The 21,069-nt window shown below is 41.7% G+C and overlaps 2 protein-coding genes and 1 long non-coding RNA gene across 3 annotated transcripts in view; 1 reads left to right on the top strand and 2 right to left on the bottom strand.

Moving 5' to 3' along the window:
- Positions 1-8,494, bottom strand: part of LOC309513056 (BICD cargo adaptor 2) — a 39,194-nt gene extending 30,700 nt beyond the window's left edge. The window contains exons 1-2 of the mRNA XM_082188848.1: positions 8,035-8,494; positions 346-558 (exon numbers count right to left, since the gene is read on the bottom strand). Coding sequence (XP_082044974.1) covers positions 346-558; positions 8,035-8,262 — 441 coding nt within the window. The 5' untranslated portion in view covers positions 8,263-8,494. The remainder of the gene's footprint in view (positions 1-345; positions 559-8,034) is intronic.
- Positions 8,495-11,859: 3,365 nt separating this feature from the next.
- LOC309513130 lies at positions 11,860-19,802 on the top strand. Its single transcript, XR_014211332.1, has 2 exons — positions 11,860-11,906; positions 18,215-19,802. It is a non-coding gene; the product is annotated as an uncharacterized lncRNA (long non-coding RNA).
- Positions 18,496-21,069, bottom strand: part of gnb1a (guanine nucleotide binding protein (G protein), beta polypeptide 1a) — a 52,339-nt gene continuing 49,765 nt past the window's right edge. The window contains exon 11 of the mRNA XM_082188800.1: positions 18,496-20,383. The gene's annotated coding sequence lies outside the window, so the exon portion shown is untranslated. The remainder of the gene's footprint in view (positions 20,384-21,069) is intronic.

The following is a 21,069-nucleotide window of genomic DNA, read 5'->3' as shown; positions in this document are numbered from 1 at the left end:
TAAGTGTGTTTGAGACATGGATTTAATGGTGAGGCTTTTGTTTTTGTAATCAGGCTCTCAAAAATTATATAAAAATTTGGATTTAGATTTATCGGCCAATATATCGGTTATCGGCTTTCAAATATAAAGAATTATCGGTATCGGCCAAAATATTCATATCGGTGCATCCCTAATAATGTTTTTAATAGGCACTGGTACAAACTGTTGATTCATCAATATTCTGTTGTCATTTTCTACACTATACTTTAACACTGGTGCTTTAGCGACTCCTAATGCTTGTAATCCCTCTTGTGACCACCCTGACGCCGCTCGTGCCCCACACACACGCTCACCGCGCACACTGACCTCTCTCAGCTCCTGCGTGATGGTGGCGAGGCGCTCGTTCTCCGACTGGGTGTTGGTCAGGATGTTTCGAGCTTGTCTCAGCTCCGCCTGCAGCTCCTGCACGCGCTGCTCGTAATACGCCTCTTTACACGCCGACTCCTGGAGGAGCGACTCCTCGCGGCTCTCGCCGTCGGCCGCCACCTTCCTGTGGTTGGAGTGAGCCTGTCCGAACGCCTGAGGAACAGAAGAAACACACCACGATTAATAATTAATCATTTTATCATTATATATGAGGATGATTCGTATTGCCAATGGGCAAATATGGAGGTGGAAACGAGTGGTATACCATCCAAACACCGCATCCAAAAGTGTATAACAGGGTTGCTGGCTGCACACTTTATAAAGTAATATTTAACGCTTTTTAAGACCTTTTTAAGCCCTGAAGAAATAAAAATTAACACTGTACATTAGGGGTACATTTGCAATATTGACAAAAATAATAATTATATCTCTGTTTTCAAAGTTCTGTTGATGCTAATGTGTTTTTGTGCTGGTGCCATGACTGGGTTAGGCCTGTTGTTGACAGCTGACTCGCGAAGATAATCATATTATTCATATTCTCAGTTCACAGCTGTGACCGAAATGAACATTTTTATGAAGGGGCAATATTTGCCATCTTAAATTGATTTCCAAGGGCATTTTTACGTATATAAGGGCTTTTTTATTCTAAACTTATTTGATGGATGTATAACTTTTTGTGTCAAATTCTAACATTCAAATTAAATTATATTAGAAATAGAATAATAACAGTATAGGGCTGTTACCAGTCAAATGAAATCATTATCAACTAAATCCGTCTTTGCAGTGCAGAGGGTTTCAGGCAGGCCTACATTTATTTAACAACAGAAATTATTAATCAAATGTAAAAATAAAACATTGCTTAGTCGTCACTGTATGAATTAAATATATACTGATTCTTATTAAAGCTGCGAGTGTTATTCAGTCAAGAGCAGTGAGTGACACACATCATTTTGTGTGTATTTGGCCATTTATATATTTTTTGTCTCTATTACACTTTCATTAATGCATTGTTTGTAGAATTGTGTGTTTTATTGGATCTTATTCTTGTGAAGCACTTTGGGATACTATTTTTAAAGGCGCTATAGACAATAAAGTTTATTATTATTATTATAATCTTCGGGAGAGGACTGAATTCGGGATGTAATCGGCAGTAATGACCGCCGGTGTATACTCAAGCATGGCCGGTTTAAACAGCAGCACAGCTCAGTACGCTTCAGAACAAAGGCAGATTTCCCCTTCTCCCAAGTCAACCAAAGGAGGAAGGAAGTGTTTCCTGTTTTTCCTTTGGGTTCAGGCCATGTGTTTTTAACAAAGTTCAGCACCCTCAGTTACTACTGTAATAATATCATATTGGCGAGACAGATTTGGCAAACGATCCAGTGTGTATTTGTGTTTCTATTTACAATGTGTTTTTGCAGCGGTGAGAAATGTAGCCAATCACAGACAAGTCTGTTGATCTTTTGTATGCAATGGCCAATCTGTGGTCTCAATTATAGGATCCTTACTAAAAGTGTGTGTCGCCCAAAAGCCAAAAATCGCTTTTAATCGACTTATAAAAGCGTGCGTACGCCAGAAACTGCGCAAAATTCCCTTTATAAACCTGTTAGTGGAAGATTGTGAACATGCATCTCTATCCCCGAAATAACCATATATGAGCTTTCAACGCCTCGTTTTACTATGCATATCCTCATCTGCATATCCTCATCTGCATATCATTTGCATATGCATATTCATCCACGTGATACCTCAATACTCAATCTTTTCCACTGGACAAATAGTATTTTTAATTGCTTTATAATTTTAATGGAAACAGAGAGGCCTTAATGTGCATTATTGATCATTTCTGCTGCGTTCACATCACGTTCTGCTATTATCACGCACTAAGCAAACATTAAAACACAGCATGCCACAGCTAAAGTGTATAAAAGCAGCGCATCCACTACTAATACTTCTATTTATTAGAATATACATTTTTTTGGTAATTTCTCGGTAATGATTTCATGTAATTCAAGTGCTTAAGTCTATTAATGAGAGTGGCATATTTAATCTAAATATGTATATCAGATGTAAAACATAGTTTAAATCCTTCTTTTATTTATTTAAACTGTTATTGTGAACATGCACTGTATTTATGATTATGAATATTAAAGTGGTTTTCCTTCATCAGTCCCTCAGATCTCCATCGGTGTCTCCAAACGTCTCCAGATGTTCGTGCGCAGGATCAGAGTTTACTCACAGATGCACATTCTCCCGTCAGGTTTGTTTGAATGGATCACATCTCATGCGTGTGAAGTGGCGTACGGCTCTATCAGGGCCTGTTCTGTGCGACGGTTATAAATGAGGCTCCAGAGGTGTTCAAGTTTACTCAGTGCCGAGTTCTGCTCAGATTTCGGTCAGCTTTGTAGTGATTATAATGGAAACCCTCTTTGCAAAACTGTCGGTTAATTAGTGATCGGCTGTCGACTGAGAACACTTGTTCTCAGTGTTGATTCTGTGTTGGTTAGGTTCGCTCGAGGTCAGGGCTGGGTTGCTGATGGTATTCAGCATGTGGTGACATGACAGACATGCATCGACCAGCAGAGATTCATTCATGTCCGTGCAGCTCTCGGCTCTCGGCTCTCGGCGACTGGGACTTCTCTATGGTGTTTACATGTGGGAGCTAAAAAGTAACCGAGAGGAATGCGTGAAAGAGAAGCACGACTCATCCCAAAAAAAGGAAGACGTTGTTATTAAGGGGATTGTTAGGCACAACATGACATTTAAAAGGAGATTTTGTTGATTATGGCTTTCAACTGGCCACATTATAGTATTTAACTGATGTCATCAAATGTAATGGTAATTCATACATTCATAATGTATATATATATATATATATATAATCGAATATTGTGTTTTTTTAAAGGCGATTATCGATAAAATATTTTTTACATATCATTAGAGCTGTAATGATTCCTTGATTAAAGTCGATTGGGATTTACCCGTATCGAGTAACCGGCAAATTACCGGAAGTGGCGCACGAGAATCCATGAACCGAATTATTACACCGTTTTCAAAGGATACGCGATATATTTAAATCCATTTACTATCATAATATAGCATAAGTGCTATCGTGAAATCACAAAGGCTGTGATTCAGTTAAATAAATATATGCGCTGAACCTTATTGTAAAGTGTAAAGTTGCCTATTTTGTATTTTAAGTCATTTTAAACGCTGTTGTTCTCTTGGATCTATTTTTACTACAATTTTTTTATCCGATTACTCGATTAATCGATGGAATAATCAGTAGAATACTCGATTATAGGGCTGGGCAACAAAAAAAATCGATTTTTCGATTAAACATTCTTTAAAATGTGGTCGATTCAAAATCGATTCTCAAATGCCACGAATCGATTTTTTCCATATTTATTTATCTATTACCCAAAAGCCAGTATTAGTGTGTGTGTGTGTGTGTGTGTGTGTGTGTGTGTGTGAGAGAGAGAGAGGGATTCCTGACACTGTTTTTACTCCTTTACACATTTAATAAGCTCTTCATGAGTTAGAATACCATCATATGTAGACTACGCACTTACAGCGAGCGCATTTATCCCAGAACACAGCCTTGTTTTGGATGTTCGGTGAGTTCTGTCGTGGAATATGTTGTAAAAGCAGATTTTGTGTGTGTGTGTGTGTGTGTGTGTGTGTGTGTGTGTGTGTGTGTGTAGGTCCGGTGTTAAGAATGCCAGTGTGAATGCAAAGTGAATCAGGACTAAATGTATCGCTTTGATTTGTGGTCCATACCAAGATAACCAAACCACAGCTGTGACGTCTCACACACCCTCAGAGTGTATTGTAATATAGATGTTCAGACACGCATGACGGGATTGAGTGTAAATGGGTTATTGGGTCAGTCAGTGGGGATTTAGATCCGGCAGTCTGTGTCCAGCTGAGATGCTGCTCTTCAAGCTCTTTCCAACAGTGTGTCTTTGTTTGTTCAGGATGCGATTGAACACAAGTCTGCTAAATTTAGTCATTGTGTTGAACAGCTCAGGATTGGGCTTGTGTGTGTGTGTGTGTGTGTGTGTGTGTGTGTGTGTGTGTGTGTGTGTGTGTGTGTGTGTGTGTGTGTGTGTGTGTGTGTGTGTGTGTGTGTGTGTGTGTGTGTGTGTGTGTGTGTCCCACATATCAAACACACACCATCCGTGAATGCGGGAGTTTATAGACCAGTTGTGTTCGAGCTAACAGCTGTTCAAGCACAAGTGTTGATGTCAACACTGTACAAAAGTGGTTCTCAACCTTTTTTGGGCCAACTATTCTCCACAGTGATTAATTCCTGCTGTGACGAGATGTGGTTCTGATCCTGTACTGAACTGTGATCAGAAAAAACAAATGTCCTTTTCAGGGTCGCATCTTGTGACATCACATCCTGTTTTTGGCTCGCTCGGTTCGTCTTTGGTCCGTGTTGTGAGCGATCGCATCAGGGTTCGTGTTAATCCAACCAAACGTGCCAAGTGTGAACACACCCTTATATGCTATGTTTAGAGATGCACGATATATATCGTCCACCATATCGGTATCGGCCGATATCGGTTCATTTTTAATGTTATCGTTATCGTTATGATAAGAAAATTTGGCCAACATATTAAAGCCGATAAATAATGTATTATCTCCTCCAGCTGAGACTCTTCAGATTCGCACTGTTCAACATGATGGGTTTGAATTGCTTGAAATATGATTGGAATCACTTCAGAAAAGGAAAATACAGTAAAGTGATACAAGTCTGTCATATCGGCTACATAACATTATAATTCTGCCAAACTGTTGATATCAGTGCAAAATTTGCGAAAATCCATGTGAATATATTATAAATATGTGATACTGTCCAGTCTTGGTGTGGGAAGGCCTCCTTCACTACAGAGGCAGGAATACTCTTATTTTACTTTTACTTTTTTAGATGGATCGGGTTAGTGTGATTTTAATGTGATTTCACACATTAAACAATAATTGTGTCACATGTGCTGTGCACACACTGTAAATAACAGCTTCTTACCACTGAGATATCATTCAGAAATCAGCAAAAAAAAGATATACAGTGTGAATTTAATAATCATAAATGACCTTTAAACCAAATTTAACATGTCAAATTTGACATGGTTGTCTTCATCTGTCCGGATGAAACCAGTGTTTTCATGATCGCGAAACTGTAAAATGCAGATCACTGTCCCAAAAGAGGACGTGTGTGTGTGTGTGTGTGTGTGTGTGTGTGTGTGTGTGTGTGTGTGTGTGTGTGTGTGTGTGTGTGTGTGTGTGTGTGTGTGTGTGTGTGTGTGTGTGTGTGTGTGTGTGTGTGTGTGTGTGTGTGTGTGTGTGTGTGTGTGTGTGTGTGTGTGTGTGTGTGTGTGTGTGCCCCGATTGGCTCATCATTTCAACAGAGCTTCTGCATTCGAGAAGTATTTGCACAATAACTGTACTTGTTTACTAGTTAGACTTCTTGAGTGACCCGGACGGCAGTGTGGCTCATCCTGACTGACTCAACCACGGACAGGAGACAAAACACCATCAAAGAATATCAGGAAAGTTTAGAAACTGAATGAAATGGGAATGAACTGGTTTTAATAAAAGCTTGACAGTCACGACAAACCTCTACCGTCTCTCTCTCTCTCCTCTCTCTCTCTCTCTCTCATCTCTCTCTCTCTCTCTCTCTCCTCTCTCTCCTCTCTCTCTCTCTCTCTCTCTCTCTCTCTCTCTCTCTCTCTCTCTCTCTCTCTCTCTCTCTCTCTCTCTCCTCTCTCTCTCTCTCTCTCTCTCTCTCTCTCTCTCTCTCTCTCTCTCTCTCTCTCTCTCTCACACACACACACACACACACACACACACACACACACACACACACACACACACACACACACACACACACACACACACATTCCCAGCATGACGAGATACTGAGGCGTGTTTTTCCACATTCTCATCATTCCTGCTCCGGCTGAAACTCGCTCGGCCGTTTAGGCGGTGACAAAAACTCCCGCACAAATTCAAAAGCAGGCCTGACATAATTCACCACAACACACCAGCATTATCATCTCATTCTGAAACTTGATTTTGAGAGATGATCACATTAGTGGGAATGAAAGCAACCGCAGATAAAGAATATGACCAGGGGATGATAACACTACAATGATAAAGATTATATAGTTTTATAAATGTTCTAAGAGTAGCAGAGTCCACATCACAACTATAACAATAACGACAAGAAAAACAATATAGTTGAAATCACTTTCAAAACTGACAGCCAATCAGAATCCAGAGCTCGAGCATTTAAAGCAACAGACACAAAACTGCAGTGCGCTTATAATAAACAGAACAATATCGTGCGCTGGAGTGGATGCTAATGTGTTATCGTTACAGTTATCGTTACAGTTATCGTTACAGTTATCGTTACAGTTATCACTCTTGGTGTGAACGGGCCGGAGTCAAACACAAACTCACCAACAGAAAATTCAGCTCACAGACTCTAAAATCAGCGTGAAATTAAAATTCACTCTATATATTTTCCAAATGCATGTTATATTTGCCTCCATTTTTAAGCATCTCAACATCCAATCAACAACCGATGTATGTCACATATATATATAATCAAAATTTGAGAAAAGACCATTTATGGAGAATTAGTCATCTGCTTCATCAGAAACCTTTCTTATTTTGCTATTCTTCCCAACCACCGCCACAGGATTGTGGGATATCATAAGTAACATATGAAAAACTCAAGCAGAATAATGAATGTCAGGAAATAATCCCTGTATTAATCTTCTCATGAAAGCAGCATTTTTCATCTTCTGGACACATCCAGTGACACACTGACAGCGTTTCACCATGTTCACTTCACCATGAAGTCATTCCATCATTTCACCACATCATCTACATCAATCTGGGGGCCGGGGGAAGTTTAGAGAAAAATATTGTACAAATAATAATGAAATAAATATATTAAAATAAACAAAGTAAAATATACAGAATTTGGATTAAAAGAAATAATAAAAAGTAGATGCATATAGATTAGATTAACAATAAAATGTGAATAAAATAAACATAAAAAATTATTAAAATAAGTAAACAATAAAATTTGATTGATTTAAATAAGACTCTAAATATTTTCCGAATAATGCTTTAAACTGGTGTTTAAATTTTTTTATTGTGTATAGAATTTAAATGTGTACAAACTGGGTTTATATATATATATTTATAATATTTTTATAGATTTAACGTTATATATATTGAAAAAAATCAGTCTTAAGATGGAGGGGGTGTCTCCCGAGGATGATCACAATAATAATATTTTGCTTTAAACTGGTAACGTTGACCCTATTGTATACAATTTTTGTATTGTGTATACAATTTTTGTATTGTGTATTGTGTATACAATTTAAATGGGTACAAATTGGGTTACACACATTTTTTTTATATATTTATTTATCTTAAGATGGAAGTCTGTGTCTCCCGGGGATGCTCGTATTCGGTGTCCCGCGGCCTCTCCGAGATTAGAAACACCCTGGCCTACAAAACCACATCATTTACACCCCAAACACATAATACGGCAGCGTTTCGCGAGCGTTAATATTAATCGCGGCGCGTTGGTGTCGCAGTTGTGTCCGTTACCTCTCTCAGCAGCTCGAGCTCCTGACGCACGCTCTCGCACTCCGCGTCCAGCTCGTCGTACCGCAGCTTGAGCTGCTGCTTCTCCTCCAGCACCGCGAGCCCGTACTCCGCCGCCTGGATCTTCTCCTGCGTGGTCTCGGCCAGCTCCCGGGACAGCCGCAGCACCTCCTCCGACGCCCGCGACGCCCGCGTCCAGTCGCGCTGCTGCTGCTCCTCCGCGGACATCATCTTTAACGGCAGTCGCGCTCAGATCCTCCCGTGCGCGCGCTGCATGACCGTGATATATTCCTGCTCGGGAGCGGGTGATGGATGAGGAGCGTGTGTGTTTATTCCTCCATGACAGCGGATCGATCAGCTCCTCTCCGCTCCGCTCCCCCTCAATAACACGGAGAGGAGAAGAGGCTGTAATCTACCGAGGGATCTGTCGGAATGGAGGATTCCTCCTTGGGCTGTTTTTATGGGAGATGTAGTTTATTTCAAACGTTTTTTCGAGGTCTTAAATGGAGCAGAAAACTCATTTCCCATGACTCCCTGCGGTTTGACAGTTTGGATACCGGAAGCCCGTGTGAACCGGCTCCTTGCGCGTGACGTGGAGATCTCCGTTGAGTTCAGTGGAGAACTGGAGATATTTATTGTATCTACTAACGTGATGTTATTATAACTTGCGGTTTGTACAACAGATTTGAATAGAAGCTCAAATAATGTGTGTTATTGAGGGAAAGTGTGCTGTAAATTACAAGCAATCAGAATTATGTCATAGACGTTAACGGTCCGTTCACACACCCGTAACGTCTTAAAATCCCCCTTTCACACCAAATGCGACTCAAACAAAACAAAAACAGGAATGAATCGTCGACGAATTTTCCGACTCCTTCCACATCCGAAGCGAGAGGAAAACAGACTGCATCGGACGTGTTTGAGATCACGAAATGAAGCTCTGAGATTTTCTCCTGATTTAATTTGAATAGGGAAAAGACTGAAGTCATCGGAGTGTGTCAAACAGCGCCATCTGGTGCTCGCAACATGTACAACAGTCAAATGCAGTGTCTGGAAATATACACTACATTATGTTATCAACTGGAAATGTTCTTAGACTTCTGGTGTTCTCTATGGATTAATTAGCATAATTGTACGGTATTGAAGAGAATTCGAAAACAAATGCATCATAATTGTTGTATAATTAATACTTAGTATCACAAAATTCCCTCAAAATACAAAATATTAAAGTCCCCCTGTGGTGAAAATCCAGCTTTTAATGTCTATGTGGTGTTTTTAATGTGCTTTAAGACAAAGCATGTGTAAATTCATAAGTCGACACCATTGCTGAGTATTTCCTCCTTAAAACTGCAGTGAACCAAAGACAGTCTCAAAAACACGCTTTGAAATCGCTGGTGTTTCTGACGTCACAAACTACCTTGTAACCAATCAGATCAACGTGTGATCGTCAACCAGTGGATCTCTGAGCTGAGTGAGTGAGACAACATGAGTAATGACAATGTGTAAAAACTTTATTTTACGTAGTTAAACGTATTTTACTAGTGACGTAGTTAGCCTACTACATGTATTACTATAGTACATAAAAGTAAATTATGCATAATTACAAGTAACTAACCCTCAACCAAACCCTAAAGCTTAGTACATGCAGTTCATTATTACTCAGTACTGCATCCTTAAAATAAAGTGTAGCCTTTAACTACAAGACCAAGAGTGTCTTATTATCATTCAAACATCTATCGTACTTGACGAAGAGTTGGTGAGGCAGAGACGAGTGTGTGTGTGTGTGTGTGTGTGTGTGTGTGTGTGTGTGTGTGTGTGTGTGTGTGTGTGTGTGTGTGTGTGTGTGTGTGTGTGTGTGTGTGTGTGTGTGTGTGTGTGTGTGTGTGTGTGTGAATGAGTGAGTTTGAGTGAGTCAGTGAGGCAGACACATCTCTAATCAGCAGACTCAGTGTGTAATGTGTGTAATGTAGTGTGTGAGAGCAGAGGTTGATCTGGTGTGGGTTTATCAAGATCTAGGCTATTATTACATGGACAATTCCATCCCCGTACGGGCCACTGATCTACTGTACACCGGTAGTCCTGTCCAAATCTCTGAGTGACCTTTGTCTGCAAAGATAAGATGTGAGAATCCATAAGTCAAGAGGCTTTTATTGTCATTCCAGCATTATACAGTAATACACAGTGAAAGGCGTGACGTGAAACGACAAACACTATGAGCCGAGATGCAAAACTAAAAGCAGAGAAATTCCAACAGGGTCCTCCTCACACCATCAGTGCTCGAGCCCTGAAGTGTGTGTGTGTGTGTGTGTGTGTGTGTGTGTGTGTGTGTGTGTGTGTGTGTGTGTGTGTGTGAAAACCTGCAGACAACACGAGATATTACTAGATGGATGGATGCTGTAAGATCATGGATGGATGGATGGATGCTGTAAGATCATGGATGGATGGATGGATGGATGGATGCTGTGAGGTCATAGATGGATGGATGCTGTAAGATCATGGATGGATGGATGGATGCTGTGAGGTCATAGATGGATGGATGCTGTAAGATCATGGATGGATGCTGTGAGGTCATAGATGGATGGATGGATGCTGTGAGGTCATAGATGGATGGATGCTGTGAGTTCATAGATGGATGGATGGATGCTGTGAGTTCATAGATGGATGGATGGATGCTGTGAGGTCATAGATGGATGGATGGATGCTGTAAGGTCATGGATGGATGGATGCTGTAAGATCATGGATGGATGGATGCTGTAAGGTCATGGATGGATGGATGGATGCTGTAAGATGATGGATGGATGGATGCTGTAAGGTCATGGATGGATGGATGCTGTAAGATCATGGATGGATGGATGCTGTAAGATCATAGATGGATGGATGCTGTAAGATCATAGATGGATGGATGGATGCTGTAAGGTCATGGATGGATGGATGCTGTGAGTTCATAGATGGATGGATGGATGCTGTGAGGTCATAGATGGATGGATGGATGCTGTAAGGTCATGGATGGATGGATGCTGTAAGGTCATGGATGGATGGATGCTGTAAGATCATGGATGGATGGATGCTGTAAGGTCATGGATGGATGGATGGATGCTGTAAGATCATGGATGGATGGATGCTGTAAGGTCATGGATGGATGGATGCTGTAAGATCATGGATGGATGGATGCTGTAAGATCATAGATGGATGGATGCTGTAAGATCATAGATGGATGGATGGATGCTGTAAGATCATGGATGGATGGATGGATGCATGCTGTGAGGTCATGGATGGATGGATGGATGGATGGATGCTGTAAGGTCATGGATGGATGCTGTAAGGTCATGGATGGATGCTGTAAGGTCATGGATGGATGGATGCTGTAAGATCATGGATGGATGGATGCTGTAAGATCATAGATGGATGGATGCTGTAAGATCATAGATGGATGGATGGATGCTGTAAGATCATGGATGGATGGATGGATGCATGCTGTAAGGTCATGGATGGATGGATGGATGCATGCTGTGAGGTCATGGATGGATGGATGGATGGATGGATGCTGTAAGGTCATGGATGGATGCTGTAAGGTCATGGATGGATGGATGGATGCTGTGAGGTCATGGATGGATGGATGCTGTAAGATCATGGATGGATGGATGCTGTAAGATCATGGATGGATGGATGGATGGATGCTGTAAGATCATAGATGGATGGATGCTGTAAGATCATAGATGGATGGATGGATGCTGTAAGATCATAGATGGATGGATGCTGTAAGATCATAGATGGATGGATGCTGTAAGGTCATGGATGGATGGATGGATGCATGCTGTGAGGTCATGGATGGATGGATGGATGGATGCTGTAAGGTCATGGATGGATGCTGTAAGGTCATGGATGGATGGATGGATGCTGTAAGATCATAGATGGATGGATGCTGTAAGATCATGGATGGATGGATGGATGGATGTTGTAAGATCATAGATGGATGGATGCTGTAAGATCATAGATGGATGGATGCTGTAAGATCATAGATGGATGGATGCTGTAAGATCATAGATGGATGGATGCTGTGAGGTCATGGATGGATGCATGGATGGATGATGCTATAAGGTCATGGATGGATGGATGGATGGATGATGCTATAAGGTCATGGATGCATGGATGATGCTGTAAGGTCATGGATGGATGGATGGATGATGCTGTAAGGTCATGGATGGATGCTGTGAGGTCATGGATGGATGCTGTAAGGTCATAGATGGATGGATGGATGCTGTAAGATCATGGATGGATGGATGGATGGATGATGCTGTAAGGTCATAGATGGATGGATGCAGTAAGATCATGGATGGATGGATGGATGCTGTAAGGTCATAGATGGATGGATGGATGCTGTAAGATCATGGATGGATGGATGGATGGATGGATGATGCTGTAAGGTCATAGATGAATGGATGCTGTAAGGTCATGGATGGATGGATGCTGTAAGATCATGGATGGATGGATGGATGCTGTAAGATCATGGATGGATGGATGCTGTAAGATCATGGATGGATGGATGGATGGATGCTGTAAGGTCATGGATGGATGGATGCTGTAAGGTCATGGATGGATGGATGGATGGATGCTGTAAGATCATAGATGGATGGATGCTGTAAGATCATAGATGGATGGATGCTGTAAGATCATAGATGGATGGATGCTGTAAGATCATGGATGGATGGATGCTGTAAGGTCATGGATGGATGGATGGTGTAAGGTCATGGATGGATGGATGGATGGATGGATGGATGCTGTGAGGTCATAGATGGATGGATGGATGCTGTAAGATCATGGATGGATGCTGTAAGGTCATAGATGGATGCTGTAAGGTCATAGATGGATGGATGCTGTAAGATCATGGATGGATGGATGAATGGATGCTGTAAGGTCATGGATGGATGGATGGATGCTGTGAGGTCATGGATGGATGGATGCTGTGAGGTCATGGATGGATGGATGGATGATGCTGTAAGGTCATGGATGGATGGATGGATGGATGCTGTGAGGTCATGGATGGATGCTGTAAGGTCATGGATGGATGGATGATGCTGTAAGGTCATGGATGGATGGATGATGCTGTAAGGTCATGGATGGATGGATGGATGCTGTGAGGTCATAGATGGATGGATGGATGCTGTGAGGTCATAGATGGATGGATGCTGTAAGATCATAGATGGATGGATGGATGGATGCTGTAAGATCATGGATGGATGGATGCTGTAAGGTCATGGATGGATGGATGGATGGATGGATGCTGTAAGATCATGGATGGATGCTGTAAGGTCATAGATGGATGGATGCTGTAAGATCATAGATGGATGGATGCTGTAAGATCATAGATGGATGGATGCTGTAAGGTCATGGATGGATGGATGGATGATGCTGTAAGATCATAGATGGATGGATGCTGTAAGATCATAGATGGATGGATGCTGTAAGATCATAGATGGATGGATGCTGTAAGGTCATAGATGGATGGATGGATGGATGGATGCTGTAAGGTCATAGATGGATGGATGGATGCTGTAAGATCATGGATGGATGCTGTAAGGTCATAGATGGATGGATGCTGTAAGATCATGGATGGATGGATGCTGTAAGGTCATGGATGGATGGATGGATGCTGTGAGGTCATGGATGGATGGATGCTGTGAGGTCATGGATGGATGGATGGATGCTGTGAGGTCATGGATGGATGGATGGATGATGCTGTAAGGTCATGGATGGATGCTGTGAGGTCATGGATAGATGCTGTAAGGTCATGGATGGATGGATGGATGGATGATGCTGTAAGGTCATGGATGGATGGATGATGCTGTAAGGTCATGGATGGATGGATGGATGCTGTGGGGTCATAGATGGATGGATGGATGCTGTGAGGTCATAGATGGATGGATGCTGTGAGATCATAGATGGATGGATGGATGCTGTAAGGTCATGGATGGATGGATGCTGTAAGATCATGGATGGATGGATGGATGATGTAAGGTCATGGATGGATGCATGGATGATGCTGTAAGGTCATGGATGGATGCTGTGAGGTCATGGATGGATGCTGTAAGGTCATGGATGGATGGATGGATGCTGTAAGATCATAGATGGATGGATGCTGTAAGATCATAGATGGATGGATGCTGTAAGGTCATGGATGGATGGATGGATGGATGGATGCTGTAAGATCATAGATGGATGGATGGATGGATGCTGTAAGATCATAGATGGATGGATGGATGGATGCTGTAAGGTCATAGATGGATGGATGCTGTAAGGTCATAGATGGATGGATGCTGTAAGATCATAGATGGATGGATGCTGTAAGGTCATGGATGGATGGATGGATGGATGCTGTAAGATCATAGATGGATGGATGCTGTAAGGTCATAGATGGATGGATGCTGTAAGATCATAGAGGGATGGATGCTGTAAGGTCATAGATGAATGGATGCTGTAAGATCATAGATGGATGGATGGATGCTGTGAGGTCATGGATGGATGGATGCTGTGAGGTCATGGATGGATGCTGTAAGATCATGGATGGATGGATGGATGCTGTAAGATCATAGATGGATGGATGCTGTAAGATCATAGATGGATGCTTTAAGGTCATGGATGGATGGATGGATGGATGCTGTAAGATCATAGATGGATGGATGGATGGATGGATGGATGCTGTAAGATCATAGATGGATGGATGGATGGATACTGTAAGGTCATAGATGGATGGATGCTGTAAGATCATAGATGGATGGATGCTGTAAGATCATAGATGGATGGATGCTGTAAGGTCATGGATGGATGGATGGATGGATGCTGTAAGATCATAGATGGATGGATGCTGTAAGGTCATAGATGGATGGATGCTGTAAGATCATAGAGGGATGGATGCTGTAAGGTCATAGATGAATGGATGCTGTAAGATCATAGATGGATGGATGGATGCTGTGAGGTCATGGATGGATGGATGCTGTGAGGTCATGGATGGATGGATGGATGCTGTAAGGTCATGGATGGATGGATGGATGGATGCTGTGAGGTCATGGATGGATGGATGGATGATGCTGTAAGGTCATGGATGGATGGATGGATGCTGTGAGGTCATGGATAGATGCTGTAAGGTCATGGATGGATGGATGGATGGATGATGCTGTAAGGTCATGGATGGATGGATGATGCTGTAAGGTCATGGATGGATAGATGGATGCTGTGAGGTCATAGATGGATGGATGCTGTGAGGTCATGGATGGATGGATGCTGTAAGATCATAGATGGATGGATGCTGTAAGATCATAGATGGATGATGCTGTAAGGTCATGGATGGATGGATGCTGTGAGGTCATAGATGGATGGATGATGCTGTAAGATCATAGATGGATGGATGCTGTAAGGTCATGGATGGATGGATGATGCTGTAAGATCATAGATGGATGGATGCTGTAAGGTCATGGATGGATGGATGCTGTGAGGTCATAGATGGATGGATGCTGTAAGATCATAGATGGATGATGCTGTAAGGTCATGGATGGATGGATGCTGTAAGGTCATAGATGGATGGATGCTGTAAGATCATAGATGGATGGATGCTGTAAGATCATAGATGGATGATGCTGTAAGGTCATGGATGGATGGATGCTGTAAGGTCATAGATGGATGGATGCTGTAAGATCATAGATGGATGGATGCTGTAAGATCATAGATGGATGGATGCTGTAAGATCATAGATGGATGGATGCTGTAAGATCATAGATGGATGGATGCTGTGAGGTCATAGATGGATGGATGCTGTAAGGTCATGGATGGATGGATGCTGTAAGATCATAGATAGATGGATGCTGTAAGATCATAGATGGATGGATGCTGTAAGATCATAGATGGATGGATGCTGTAAGATCATAGATGGATGATGCTGTAAGGTCATGGATGGATAGATGGATGCTGTGAGGTCATAGATGGATGGATGCTGTGAGGTCATGGATGGATGGATGCTGTAAGATCATAGATGGATGGATGCTGTAAGATCATAGATGGATGATGCTGTAAGGTCATGGATGGATGGATGCTGTGAGGTCATGGATGGATGGATGCTGTAAGATCATAGATGGATGGATGCTGTAAGATCATAGATGGATGATGCTGTAAGATCATAGATGGATGGATGCTGTAAGGTCATGGATGGATGGATGATGCTGTAAGATCATAGATGGATGGATGCTGTAAGGTCATGGATGGATGGATGCTGTGAGGTCATAGATGGATGGATGGATGGATGCTGTAAGATCATAGATGGATGGATGCTGTAAGGTCATAGATGGATGGATGCTGTAAGATCATAGAGGGATGGATGCTGTAAGGTCATAGATGAATGGATGCTGTAAGATCATAGATGGATGGATGGATGCTGTGAGGTCATGGATGGATGGATGCTGTGAGGTCATGGATGGATGCTGTAAGATCATGGATGGATGGATGGATGCTGTAAGATCATAGATGGATGGATGCTGTAAGATCATAGATGGATGGATGGATGGATGGATGCTGTAAGATCATAGATGGATGGATGGATGGATACTGTAAGGTCATAGATGGATGGATGCTGTAAGATCATAGATGGATGGATGCTGTAAGATCATAGATGGATGGATGCTGTAAGGTCATGGATGGATGGATGGATGGATGCTGTAAGATCATAGATGGATGGATGCTGTAAGGTCATAGATGGATGGATGCTGTAAGATCATAGAGGGATGGATGCTGTAAGGTCATAGATGAATGGATGCTGTAAGATCATAGATGGATGGATGGATGCTGTGAGGTCATGGATGGATGGATGCTGTGAGGTCATGGATGGATGGATGGATGCTGTAAGGTCATGGATGGATGGATGGATGGATGCTGTGAGGTCATGGATGGATGGATGGATGATGCTGTAAGGTCATGGATGGATGGATGGATGCTGTGAGGTCATGGATAGATGCTGTAAGGTCATGGATGGATGGATGGATGGATGATGCTGTAAGGTCATGGATGGATGGATGATGCTGTAAGGTCATGGATGGATAGATGGATGCTGTGAGGTCATAGATGGATGGATGCTGTGAGGTCATGGATGGATGGATGCTGTAAGATCATAGATGGATGGATGCTGTAAGATCATAGATGGATGATGCTGTAAGGTCATGGATGGATGGATGCTGTGAGGTCATAGATGGATGGATGATGCTGTAAGATCATAGATGGATGGATGCTGTAAGGTCATGGATGGATGGATGATGCTGTAAGATCATAGATGGATGGATGCTGTAAGGTCATGGATGGATGGATGCTGTGAGGTCATAGATGGATGGATGCTGTAAGGTCATGGATGGATGGATGCTGTAAGATCATAGATAGATGGATGCTGTAAGATCATAGATGGATGGATGCTGTAAGATCATAGATGGATGGATGCTGTAAGATCATAGATGGATGATGCTGTAAGGTCATGGATGGATAGATGGATGCTGTGAGGTCATGGATGGATGGATGCTGTAAGATCATAGATGGATGGATGCTGTAAGATCATAGATGGATGATGCTGTGAGGTCATAGATGGATGGATGATGCTGTAAGATCATAGATGGATGGATGCTGTAAGGTCACGGATGGATGGATGATGCTGTAAGATCATAGATGGATGGATGCTGTAAGGTCATGGATGGATGGATGCTGTGAGGTCATAGATGGATGGATGCTGTAAGATCATAGATGGATGATGCTGTAAGGTCATGGATGGATGGATGCTGTAAGGTCATAGATGGATGGATGCTGTAAGATCATAGATGGATGGATGCTGTAAGATCATAGATGGATGATGCTGTAAGGTCATGGATGGATGGATGCTGTAAGGTCATAGATGGATGGATGCTGTAAGATCATAGATGGATGGATGCTGTAAGATCATAGATGGATGGATGCTGTAAGATCATAGATGGATGGATGCTGTGAGGTCATAGATGGATGGATGCTGTAAGGTCATGGATGGATGGATGCTGTAAGATCATAGATGGATGGATGCTGTAAGATCATAGATGGATGGATGCTGTAAGATCATAGATGGATGGATGCTGTAAGATCATAGATGGATGATGCTGTAAGGTCATGGATGGATGGATGCTGTAAGGTCATGGATGGATGGATACATTTGGTACAACTGTCTTCTGATCACATTATTATAGATTAGCATTAGCATGTGACCTCGTGCAGTAAGAATACAGTAAAGGTTTGATCACAGCTCCACCTATAGACCAAACCTGTGCATAACCTTCAGAGTTTGGCACAACACACACTTTACTCTCCTTTGTGCTTTAATGCAGTGTTACATTTCTCTTCTCCTCTCAGGAATCCTGCAGAAAATCATCAATCCATAAAAAAAATTAAAAAAAGAGGAGAAACAACGTAAGATCGTCTCAAACTGCTTTTATTACATCTTAAATAACAGTACATTTTAATATAGTTTCTATCTTGCATCCAGCTTTCTGTTGTACACTGACTTTAAAATTAAATACAAAAGATGGATAAGGGAACAGTGGGGGAGTTATCCGTATGGAGAGAGGACAGGGAAGAGAAGAGAGGGAGAAAGAAAAGCAAATTTAGTTCTTTTTTAGTCTTTTATTTGTCTTGCCGACTCCAGGCCTAACGCACAACGACAGCACTTTTTTTTTTTGTTTTTGTACAGAATGTTGCAGAGAAATAACAGAATGGAAGAAATGCCACTACAGCGAGAAGGAAAGAGCTTTTCTTGATACATGTCGAGAGGAAATGACGAACTCCTGCCATTCAGATGCTGCGTTACTGTTTTCCTTTTTTATTAAAGAACAGAAAACCTGTTTGTTACAAAATGTCTCTAGCACTGTCTTTGTATCTGAAATTTTTCTTTTGCTACAGAGAGAGAGAGATTTCTTTGTTCTAGTTATTTGAGAGTGTGTTTTTGTACAGGGTCAGTGTGTGCGTGTGTGTGTGTGTGTGCGTGCGTGTGTGTGTGTGTGTGTGTGTGTGTGCGTGCGTGTGTGTGGGGATTCACAAACTCTCCATGGACAGAACAACTCACCATTCATTTTTGTGATCAACATGTTTGCTTCTCTTAAGTGCATAGCTTTGAAAGTTAAACTAAGTTGTGTATGCACAGAGTAGCAAAAGAAAAAAGTAAAATAAATACTGTGGTGATCTATTAAACAGGTTATTAAAAAAAGAAAAGAAAACATCAAGGACTTAGTTCCATATGCACCTCTTTTAAGCAATTCTACAGCATGCGATTCTACGAGTTTCCCACCCATGGCAGACGACCAAAATAAGAGGGTTTTTTTTTGTGATTTTTTAACTTAAAAAGTTTTCAATATCATTATTTTCAAACATTGATTTATACAACATGTCATTCACAGAGTAGTAACTGTTTTCCAAGCACAAAACGGGCACCTCTGTCGAAACCGAACAAAAATAAATGAAGAACCGCCCACCCCTCCTTCAACATCCTCCACATCAAAGAGAGAAAAAGAGAAATTATTAAAATGATTGGTTAATCTTCACTGAATTACTCGTCATTTTCCACACACACAAAAAAAAAAAAAAAAAAAAAAGCATGAGCGGAAGAATGGTTAAAATTGACATGGTTTCATCTTCGAAAATCAAGCATTCGTCATGGTGAACAGCACGTGCTTGGTTAGTTAACGTTTTTGAAAAATTTTATTACTTGTGCAAACCAAAAATTGCAAGTAGACAAAAAAAAAAAGGAAAAAATATTGTGTTAAGCAAATTTCCCGGGATTAAATATACAGGCCTGATAGCAGCTAATGGACCCCTGATCAAATCCTTTTTTACGTAAAGACGGATTTGGACAGTTTTAACTACCAATTTGATCCCAAAATATTTAAAAACTCGAAGAGAAAAGCACATCTGCGATCCTGACTGGGGGAAAGAGGTCCAAACACGGCCCATAAAGCTATCGAGCGCATGCTTCGGTGAGGAACACGCGCCCGCTTTCACGTTAAAGAGAGATGACGTTAGCATAATGACATAGCAGTGGAATGAGTGTCTTTATGTTCTCAGAAATGGTCCCAGAAGGATTTGCACAATTAGCCACTTTTATCCCCTTGCCCACTACAATCTAGCTGAGTGTAACAATTGTGCTCTTTTTTTTTTTCTTTTCTTTTCCAAAAGGAGAGATTTTTGCTCTTTTGCCGTTTATAGATGTTGGGGGTCAGTTCTGTTGTGTTTGAGAAGGAGAGAGGAGAATAAAATCGAACATTTTCATTTTGGAATGGTCTTCCAGTCAACCTTAGAGTCCGGATGCGATCTGGGGAGAAAGGAAAGGAAACATTTACTTAAAGTCAAATTCACAACTTAAGACTTTTTTTTTTCTTTTTTTTTTTAGTACACTTGACTGGATTAACACCGATTATCAGAGACTCGGGATGCTTTATTCAACACACACACACACACACACACACACACACAGTATTGAGTGGTTTATGTTCTGATATTACATGTCGACTGTATATGCGTTACCACTCCCACTCGTTCAGACAGAGGACATATCTACATATTACAACATAAACACCATAAGTAAACCTTGTCATAATTCATCAACAGCAGGATCATAAGCGACAGCTTGGCATAAATGCATGGTTTTTATTTTACTGCGAGCCACATGTATTAAAGACGCCCTATTCTGCCCTTTCACAGGGTCTTGATGATGTTTCAGGCTCTACTAGAACAGGTTTTCCTGCTTGAATGTTGATTATTCTCCTCATATTCTCCATTGTTGCGGCTCCTCTCTTCCCAGTCTGTCAGTAATGCTCTGTTTACTTCCTGTCTCTATGAAGCCCCTCCTTCTGAAAAGCACACTGTGCTCTGATTGGTCGGCTGGAGCGGTGTGTTGTGATTGGTCGAGCGCTTCGAGTGTGTTTGGGAAAGTCCCGCCCCTTACCGTAACCACCAGTTTAACACACTACTGACTAACTCAACCAGACCCCGCCCCTT

This window comes from Leuciscus leuciscus, assembly GCF_965113295.1.
Source record: "Leuciscus leuciscus genome assembly, chromosome: 13".
NCBI lineage: Eukaryota > Metazoa > Chordata > Actinopteri > Cypriniformes > Leuciscidae > Leuciscus > Leuciscus leuciscus.
The sequence above is the reverse complement of the archived record's forward strand: the minus strand, read 5'-3'. Positions and strand labels throughout refer to the sequence as shown.